This window comes from Schistosoma mansoni, chromosome 6 (assembly GCF_000237925.1).
Source record: "Schistosoma mansoni strain Puerto Rico chromosome 6, complete genome".
NCBI lineage: Eukaryota > Metazoa > Platyhelminthes > Trematoda > Strigeidida > Schistosomatidae > Schistosoma > Schistosoma mansoni.
The window spans coordinates 3,665,505-3,676,672 of record NC_031500.1 but is presented as its reverse complement, the minus strand read 5'-3'; the positions used below and the strand labels follow the sequence as shown (position 1 = coordinate 3,676,672).

The window sequence follows — 11,168 nt, the reverse complement described above, 5'->3', positions numbered from 1 at the left end:
TCATTCCATTAGATAGATAGATATCAATGAAAGAAATATATTTATCTAATTGAACAATGATTTATACTGTACCCTAATTATCATGAGTATTATTTTTTATTTCTTATTAATACTATTTTGTAATAATAAAATTCTAAATTTATGTATCTAATCATCTACCCATCTATCCCTCTATCTATCTACCCATCTACTCCTCTATCTATCTATCTATCTATCTATCTATCTATCTATCTATCTATCTATTTATCTATCTATCTATCTATCTATCTATCTATCTATTTATCTACCCCTCTATCTATCTACCCATCTATCTATCTATCTATCTTCCTTTCTATGTATCACAAATATGGGTTCTATAACATCAATCAATTAACTGAAGTCGAAAAAATAGAACAAATAACTTATTTTTTTTTAAAGTTTGTTTTAATATAATCAGGTCATAAATAAAAACTACTATATACTATAAATGAATACATTCATTATCATGTATGTATATACATATAGATAGATGTAATATTGATGTTGACAAGAGATGATACCTTCATAGTGTATTGATAATCTTCTCATTATTATATAATGATATGTCAATGTCTATTATTATTAACAATGTACAATAGGTGTGGTATATTTCACTTCAACTAACTAATAAGGAATAAAACAAAACTAAAAAAGGAGTTTAATATTATGATTATTACTATGTCATATGTATTATAGATAAGTGAATCATTGAATAAGTCACATCATTCAATGTTCAATATTCATTGAGCACATTTGATTATTAAAACAAAAACAAAACAAAGAATTATTTTCACAGTTGAAATCATGAGTCAATTGAAGCTAGATCACCATGGAAAACCTGGAAGAACTGGACGGCCGTTTCGTCCTATTATGAGACTCCTCAGCAGTGTGCATCCACGATCTCGCACTCGCGAGATTCAACCCAGGACCTACCAGTCTTGTGCCAGAGTACTTAACCGATAGACCACTGAGTCGGCCGGCATCCAACGGTGTTAATGTCTAACTTCAACCGATCCACGAACTATATATGTAGTGAATTCAATACAAATCCAATTTTTTTAATGATAAACCTTAAAGATTATCATGGGCAATCATCATCATCATCATAATTCTAATGTCATCTAATCTTTATTTGTCAACGGAATATTGATTTCATAACCAACTTAACTAGGAAAGGTTACTGAAATGAAGTTAATAAAAATGATACATACATACATATATATATATATATATATAGATGTATAAGAGAAAGGCAAACAATGTTTTGTCTCTTGTTACTGGAGGGTATACAAGCATACAATATTAAAATCTCTATGATGTATTTAATCGTCTATTTATCATATGATCTATTTCTATATATATCTATTTAAATGTAAATAGGGTACAAAGAACAAGGAGGATAAACTTTGTATTTCTCACTCTCTAACACACACACACATACACATACACACACATAAACACAGGTACAAATACATATGTTAAAGATAGAAAATGTGAAAGATACTCAGAATCTACCATAAAAGCTGTTTATTAACAAAATAAAAAATTTTTTTAATAATAATTACAGTGGGTGCGAAAGTAAAACAAAGATAAGAAGCTTATTACGTCATAGAAAAAAAGATAGATCATTGTGTGTGTGTGGATGTATGTGTATCTAAGGGGAACTTGATTTTTAACGTTGATAATTATTACATCAAAATGGTATGTTTATTAAAAACCATATTGACAATTTGATTATTTTTATAAATTGTGTTCGAGACTCGAATTTTTAAAAAAAATTGTATTCAAAGATTAGAGACAGTGAAGTTGATTGGTAATTTGTAATGATAAATAGTACCTTATTAGGAAGTTAAGATTCTTTATGAAGTACACTACCTAATCGCTTCGGCGGTACATATACTAAAATTGGAACGATACAGAGAAGATTAGCATGGCCCCTGCACAAGAATGACACGCAAAATCGTGAAGCGTTCCATATTTTTTAGCCCCCGAATAACCTGGTACGGCCGAGAGTGAGGAGAGTCCGCTCTCCCTCTCGAAATAATCTCACATGGCCAGGCATATATAGCCTCTGTCAGGGAAGTCCTACACACTGTCTTCTCGCGACATTACTGTTCTTTACGAAATTGAGAGGACGAAAGGCGAATGTCCGGCGATTTAACTGGGTTGGTGGACACTCTCTATGTCCACCTAGGGGAGTTGGAAAACCCTCATTCTAAACCAATAGTGTACATCGGCTACACTATCCTGAGGAAACAAACGACGTATGAATAAATTGTTGGTCACTGGCTACCACGGGACTGCATCTCCTTACGATGCTCCACTGCCTTGTGAACCAGGCCTTTAGGTCAAAGGCTCTGGGTGTGGCCCCGTAAAAAAAACCACCTGCTACAGTTTCAGCACCTGGGCAGTATCACAGCTCTCACACAAATCAAATGGAATTTGTGCGGCGCATATATATCTGGTGCCCCTTTGTACCAATATTTATGTGTTTAAATAAATAAATATGGTGCTCGACTACCTACAGAGTAAAATTTTGATACAGATGCTAATGAGCAAAAACTGAGTTATATTAGAGCATAGTTTATAAACACAGATGTCTTTTTAAGCTCTACCTTTCATTCCGTCTGATCAGTTGGGATTTAATACAGTGTTATTTTTATAAAAGACATGTGCCAATAGCGTTAGATAATTGAAATGAAATCTTCAGTGGAAATCACGCTTTTATATGCAGTACTTGCCCACTAAATGGATGAAAAAATGCTCGACAATGTTAGATGTTGTACTGTAAAGTGTGATCGACAAACGAACCCATAAATGATAACATAAAACGCCCACAACCACATTAACTCTCTTTAACCTTACATGACTAAGCTTTGTTTATTTACCAATGGTAATTTATATGTTTATCATGAACGATAATGAATTTTATCAGAATGGGGTATTGTGTAGATTGTAGTAATTTTAACAGATGAATTCACGAGTCAATCTAAGCTAGACCACCCTTGAAAAGGTGGAAGCATTGGACAAACATTCTGTCCTAATATGGGAATCCTCTTTAGCAGTGCGCATTCACGATCACATACCAAAGGGATTCGAACCAAAGACCTTCAGTCTCGAACACGAGCACTTAACCTCTAAACCACTGAGCCAGAATTCAATACTGACTAACTTCGAGAAGTAACTCTTGGAGTTCTATTGAGAAGTCGTGATCAGTGGAACTAATCCATATCGGGTGTGAGTTAGTTGCCCACTGAAGACAATGGAAGGTGGTCCCGCAATATCGTGAATTGGTTGAAGTTAAATATTAACACAGTTGGATACCGGCCGGCTCAATGGTTTAAAGGTTAGGTGCTCGTGTTCGAGACCGAAGATCTTTGGTTCGAATCCGTCTGGTGTGTGATCGTGGATGCGCACTGTTAAAGAGGATTCCCATACTAGGACGAAATGTCTTTCCAATGCTTTCACGTTTTCAATGGTCTAGCTTAGGTCGACTCATGAATTCAACTATTAGGATATTAAATTTGTTGACTCATTATCCCTATCTTCTAGTTACCGTTCGGTATTTTATTTATATCTCTCTTTTCCCTCCCTGTTTAATGAACTGTATTAATTATTTATTTTGTATACTTAAATAGTTAATTTACGTTTTAGAAACAGATAAAGTTTACTTGTTCTGACTTTTGCTAAACTAAGATTCTGTGTTCGACAATCTGGGGAATAGTTTATAATTGCGTATGTAGGAAATTATTTCCTAAATGTACTTTTATTGAACACTAAGAAAAGGATGTCTAAAGTCATATGATTTCTAGCTTAGGTGGATATTGTTTTTAATAATCACTAGGCTGTGAAATGTATACTATCATTCACATTGTCATTATCATCATCAGCTTCTACCTTGCTCATTGAAGTGATATACCAATCTATTCTAGTGACTAATATTTACATTACTATTCCCCACTTTGAATAATTCTGTTAACTTTATGTGTTTTTACATCCCCATTGACTAATCAAAATGATCATGATAATATCATGGATAAATTATTCAATTTCAAGAATATAATACATTATCAATTCGATGGAGAATCATAGTGGACGGCCTATTGCTCCATCGCGAAGGGTGTTCTCGCTCACTATAGTACTACTATAGTAAACGAGAACACGGGTAGGAACAATCGAATGTATTTAAGCACAAATTACACATCATCTCACTAAAATCTGATAACCATGCAGTAAACAGTTAATTTGCAAAATAACAATCAATTGTCTCAATCTTGACTGTTCCTTCTGCAAATATCAGTCCATCTTCTCTGATTTCATTGTTCATATATTTTTATACCGATTGTGCTTCGTTCCTGTTCTTTCCTTATCGATCTCCTGCCGGAATACATTCTCTGCCTGACCATCACCATATACTACTTATGTGGATATAGGTAACCCACACCACAGTACTAGTAGTATCAGTGATAGTGAAAAAAAGACTCGCTATAGAAAAATATAATCCAAAAATATTGAATGGATTTCCTGAATATAAAGCATAAGATAATCTTGAAACTCAGGATCTAAGAGAAGACAAAGAGGCAATGCACTTGTATCACTGATTACAATAATCACGCGGAACACAATCAGGTAGTTTGGATCTATCCACAGGACTTAGTCCAATAATTAATGTCTTCATGGATGATATCATATGTTGGTCAGGATGTCTTTAGCTTTATTCGAATCTACACACCTACACCTGTCATCATCGCTCGTCGAGGTAATCAGTGGATGGACATATGTAATGCATGTCCTAACCATCTCAGTCGATAAAGATACACAACCTTATCAGTCGATTACCCATCCTTACCTATTATTGTGTATTTAACCTCACAAATGATAAGTTGATGTTCCAAAAATACAGGTATTCGGAGACACCTATGGTGGAATACTGGTAACCTAGGGATATCCTTTATTATTAAGGGACATTCTAAACGATGGTGATTACAACACCTGACCACCTTCTAACCCCACATCTCCTTCTCTGAATAAGGAAAAATGTATAAACACCAACTATTTGTCTACATGGTCATCCGGTATTATCATCAAAAGCTTTCTGGCCATTTTTCAGTTTCCCCTCTGGCATTAGTAGTTGGACGACCGTATAGAAAGCGTGTGTATGTAAAACGGTCATAGTGCATTCTAACATTTAGTAATCTTAGTCATTTTTCTAACTAGTAATAAGTTTGATACACCTAAACTATCCGCTTCAATAATTCATAATACATAAATAAACAAATGGAGAAACGAAATTCGACCAGCTGATCATACACATATGTCAATATAATATGACGCAACTATTTCATGTTTGCTAATTATTTACACTGATTACAATATAAATGTCACTTCCTCATTTTGCTTGTCCCTTGAAGTCCTCTTTAGCTACCTAATTATTTCACATCTTATTATCTCGTATTTTAGAAGTAAGAATTCACAGAGGGGAAAGAAGCTATTTTTGGTAAATAGGGAGGATGAGTATTATCAAGATCAGAAACTCGTGAATAATCCCAATAAACTTCACTAATAAAACCAATTCATCAAGATCAAACTGACAATCAAAGTCTTAGTCACTCAAGTAAAGTACAGCTGAAGAAAAAATGGTATAAGGAGGATTAGGGATTCAGGTTTTAAAGGACGATGAAGAGTAAATGCATCTGACCAATTGCAAACAACCGACTGTAGCTGCTATCTCGATGTAATGGTCAGGTCCGCCTATCATAATGATTCAACCGAGTTGTATTAGTTTAAACAATTGTTTCTTTAGGTTTCATCAGCCCAGGCAGATGGGTTGTGGGAGTGGTAAGACCGAAAATAAAAACATATAGTCCTAGGACGAAGTTGTGCTACCAATTGTGCAGGGGCGTGGCCTCAGCAAAGTGTTCCCGTCAGAAAATCAGCATTTGGAGTGATACTGCATTAACACGATGGAAGAGATTTTAAAAAAGTCAACATTAAAAACTCTACATTTCATCTTGCCTCATGGATTTGTCTCTGGAGGTAAGGCCTTTTGAAGTACGGAAGTAACATAAAAAAACTCGTAGGGAGGCTGTGGGTGACCGGCCTCAACTAACTGTCCCTCGAACTATTACTGGCGCTTAACCAACTATCAACTAAAACTCAGGAAATAAAAACATACATTCACTTAAAAAACAAAAAAAATTATTCTATAAGCATTAACTTCCTTATCTAGGATACATAGATCATTGAATTAGTTATAGAAAGTTCAATATGAGTAAATGACAAAACGGTTATGAGATTTTAAGATAAATGTTCTGATATCTGTAAAAAAAAAAAAGAAAAGAAAAAAAGCATCAACACTGGTGACAGATAAATCCATCGGGCACATCATCATTCACTTAGCAATCAGTCAATCAGGTAACCAGATACATATCTCATTACATGATTCACTTAGAAAAGAACGGGTTGGTGAGTCAGCTAATTAACTCAGCTAAAAATAATATGTGAAATATCAAACCAGTGATTACATTAACATTATCAATTAGCAAGTGAATCATTTTGTATAGTTTCTAGTTGACATTTGTGTCATTTAGAGAAAACATACTTAGTATGAAAGCATCAGCATTCTTATTAGTGGTCGTGAATCCTCTAAGATAATGATGGGAGATAACTGATGGTAAAACAAAGCAATACACACAAACTAATACGCATACAAGTTTGACTAAGGAAATGCCGAAATTCTAGATTGAGGAAATTATGGAAATTTCTAGAAACATACTATTCAGTGTATCAACTGACGATAATGATGATGATGATGATACGGCAAAATTAATTAATCTTATAATCAAATGTTAACAGAATAACACATTCGATGGGAAATCAAAGGTAAAGAAGATAACTACCTAAAATGAATACCAGTCATAACAAACACGATCATTAGAACTGTGTGTGTGTGTGTGTGCATGCCAGAAACAAGCTGATGATGTTGTTCAGAATAACGATGAAGGCATCTAAATGAAATCATTCAGCTCAGAGAACTCAATCCCATCAAAAGCATCCAATTGAGCAATATAGCCTCAAAATTTCAACATCCTCTCCTCACACACACACACAAAGAGAGAGAGAGAGTCAATGATATGACAATATTTTTCATCAAACAAGTAATGTTTAGTACAGTTTTTGGCATCCATTTCAATCAATATTGATCTATGATTATCAGCTGTCACCCTTCAAATTAACTTCCATTCAATCACTCAGTAATATTGATAATAATAATAATAACAATGGTGATACCTATGATAATAATAACAATAACAATAATAATAATATTATTGGTAAGCAGAGATGGATAGTGGCTAGCAATAGAATCCAGGACGCGCGTTTCGTCCTATTTGGGACTCGTCAGCTGGATGCACCTGCCACTATCCATCTCTGCTTATCATGCTTGTGAATTAAGGCTATATCGAGGCAATACGCACAGTATGCACATATGCCAATTAGAGACTGACCAGTTGCAGTCCTAACAAATCGATGGGAAGATTCAAACAAACAATACTGAATGAATTCAAGCAAACAATACTGAATGAATTTTATAATATTATTGTTATAATAGTAATAAAATGATATACAGAGACGAGATTATTAATGTCATGCCAGCTGAACTTATCATAAAAAAGGGTGAATGAAACACGAAGAAAAGATCAATAACAAAAAGAACAACAAGACTATTAGTGAAACACAAGATGAATGATGATAATAATAATAATAACCATGTATATATGTAAAACTTCTGTTACGTCTGGCCAATTGTGAACGCTATATTTGCTTCTTTAAGCTAGTTCCGTATCCCCAAGCTAGAACTATACACCGACTTGAAGACCAGAGAAAAGGCACGAGTATCAGGGAAACACTTTACTACAGGGTTCATTTATGTACAGAAAATACAGGGGTATTATAGTAATTAAGAGACCTTGAGTTTCCATAGTAGCAGTGTGTTAAACAACTAATCAGGATCTCATCATTTTAGTAGCATAGCTTCTAATTAATCGCTGATTGGTTGGGGCTCTTTATAAGCCTCTGGAGGCTCTGATAGAGTTTACTGTAAGCCAACTTAACAACTTCAAACTGTAATGTGTTTTAAATAGAAATAATATGACAAAAAGATGCATAGTTTAAACGATGAGTTGATTTTAGTTTTAATTAGCATTGAAAACCTGGAATTGCTAGACAGTCATTTCATCTTAGAAAAGGACTTCTCGGAAGTACATATCTACGACTTCATCACAAGGAATCAAAACCAGTAATTTCAATCTCCCACATGGATCCTTAACCTTTAAACTACTGAACTGGTATCGAACAGTGTTATTGTATAATTTCAATTAATTCACGATACTGCACAATCCTCATCTTGTATGAAAGTTCGTGGATGCGCACCAGTAAAGAGTCCTATACTGGGATGAAACGGCTGTCCAATGCTTTTAGATTTTCATTGGTGATCTAAGTAAGGTTAGTTCGTGATTAAAACAATGAAAATCCTACAATCTCCATAAATCCCTAAAAAACAATACTAAATATATTTATTGACTTCTTCAAGGAATAGAAAAGCACTCTTATCGAGGACCGCCTTATCTTCTCCCTTACTGTGACATTAAGGAAATTAGGGTTTATGAGTTGTTTATTACACAGTAAAAGATGATAGACGCAAACAAAAGGAAGAGATGAAACTTTGTCCCAGTCAATAATCAATCAGTAGGAGTAAGATACTTCAGTAAAAAAACAATGAAACCAAAGATGACACCCAAGGGACTAGTTCGAATAAAGAGATAAAAAAGAAACTAATAGACTTTACAAAAAAAGTAAACAAAAAACTATTGATTTACAAATTAACTTACCGACAAATAAACGGTGATGAAACAGATGAAAGAATTAATTTTTCACAATATACATGTTCTTGTTGACGTGTTTGTACAATATGTGCTTTTTGTAATCGTTTTAATGCAAATGCTTGAGTTCGATCATTTGTTAATGTTACCTTGAAAAAAGAAAAGTATTATATAATTTATTATAAAAATTACAATATTCAAATGATGATGAATGATGGTTGGTGATGATGATGATGATGATGGATAGATAAATGAATCATCATAGATCACTTTCTATAACACTTATTAAATGCTTCATTCTATCAGTCAGTCAGTCAGCTAAAACGTAGGACCAGGCACATATATGCATCGGTCCAAATTGCCATTACCTCATTAGCACAACAAAATGAACATCGAATTCATAGAAGTGGTTCATTTAATGATGGTAATATATAAAAGAAAGATTGTATAGTACAGGAAGAAACATATGAAGCAATTTTAATCTCAAGGTTTAAGGGAGGATAAAGAGTGTATACACCTACGCCATTGTGATCGATTCTGAGACATGTCACCCACGATAGTCACGTGGACCCCAACCAGGTAGTCTGCATCTGCCAACATGGCTCAGATCAGAAGCTAGTGACTTCAAGCACTGATTCCACGTTTTGGTTTGGCCGCCCCTAACTCTTTTCTAACCATCCCCTACATTAGTCAGCATGGCGCGTCGTGGTAATCGGTGTTCAGGCATACGTAACACGTGGCCCAACCATCTCAGTCGATGAAGATTCATCACCTCATCAACTGATTTACCATCATTCCCTAATACCTTGTGTCTAACCTCACTATTACTTACCCGGTGATCCCAGCAGATATGAGCAATATTTCTAAGGCATCTATCGTCAAATACTAGTAACTTACAAGTATCTTCTACTCTCAATGACCACGTTTCGCTACATATTACACACATATTGATCATTGAAGAACGGATGCACTATAAACTCACGGACACGTATTTCTATCCCGAGTATAGTACAGAGATTAACTTAAAATAACCTTGAGCTATTTTCAACCAGTTCTTAACTAATCAGAAAACAGACTTCGTTAATGGATAGTTTATGGAAAAAAAGACTACTAAATGTAAACAGATTTTACATAATTAATGAATTCTATAAAGGTATTATGCGAGCTCTTCTACCTGTAAATCGAAAAAGATGACATAAAAACTTGTCCTCATGAACAAAGATTACCATTTATCTCCAAAAACTAAAAAATACAAATAGATCTCTAAGAGTCTCCACACTGTCTTTGATCAGAGTTTTCATTATGAACTGGTATCAGTTATGATATGAAAGTGCTTCGGAGCGAAATGGATATATATTACGGTGCAGATAGATGCTGAGATCATCAGCATAGAGACCGGTACAGAGGTACATTGATTACATTTGCCATAACATATTAGCGAGACAAGATAAAAATGGCAGAAGAGATCGGAATAATATAGTTGCAATGACAAAAATAAGACTAAACCTTGAGAATGTAGACTGAGAGATAGAATCGAAACGTATATATGAAGGGATACTAGAATTCAAGATCAAAAGGAAGATAGAGTGAGTGGATCTGTGTCCTTATAAACAATTCTGAGCCACGTCACCCAAAATCTCTAATCACTGATTACACTTATAACACAGACCTCAAACAAATAGTCTGCATTTATCAACATAGTCCAGTCCAACAGTTAATAATTTCATGGGCTGATGTCATGTTTTCGGTCTGACTTCCCCTACCTCTCTTCAAACCTACTTCTGCAGCATCAAACATCGTGCACAGAGGTAGGCTATAGTATTTAACCATTTACGCATTTTTTATTGATATGTGAAAGGACTCATGAGAAGTCTCATCTCTCTCAATGCTTACATGTGATAGTCATATTATTCAAATGTCATTTATGTATTACTATTCGTTCGATCTATCTAGTCTACACGATAGAAGTATCGAACATACATACATAATTTAAGCCCTTAAACAGTAACAATAAGCTAGATAGTTTGTAAGAAATATCATCCAAATAAAATTATTATATTGTTCGTCATATATTATACACATAGTAATTCTATCAGTAATATGATGTATTTGTATGTACGTGTAGTTTAGGGTCAGTTTGAAATTTATCTGTTTATATATAGTTCAAATCATGAGTCAATTGAAGCTAGACCACCATGGAAAACCTGGAAGCATCGGACGGCCGTTTTTCCCTATTATGGGACTCCTCAGCAGTGCGCATCCACGATCCCG

The 11,168-nt window shown here is 34.4% G+C and overlaps 1 protein-coding gene across 1 annotated transcript in view; it reads right to left on the bottom strand.

Moving 5' to 3' along the window:
- The window catches only part of Smp_123290 (serine/threonine kinase), a 99,317-nt gene that overhangs the window by 27,240 nt on the left and 60,909 nt on the right, over window positions 1-11,168 (bottom strand). Inside the window, exon 10 of the mRNA XM_018797986.1 lies at window positions 8,907-9,046. Within this exon, the coding sequence (XP_018652973.1) occupies window positions 8,907-9,046 (140 nt within the window). The remainder of the gene's footprint in view (window positions 1-8,906; window positions 9,047-11,168) is intronic.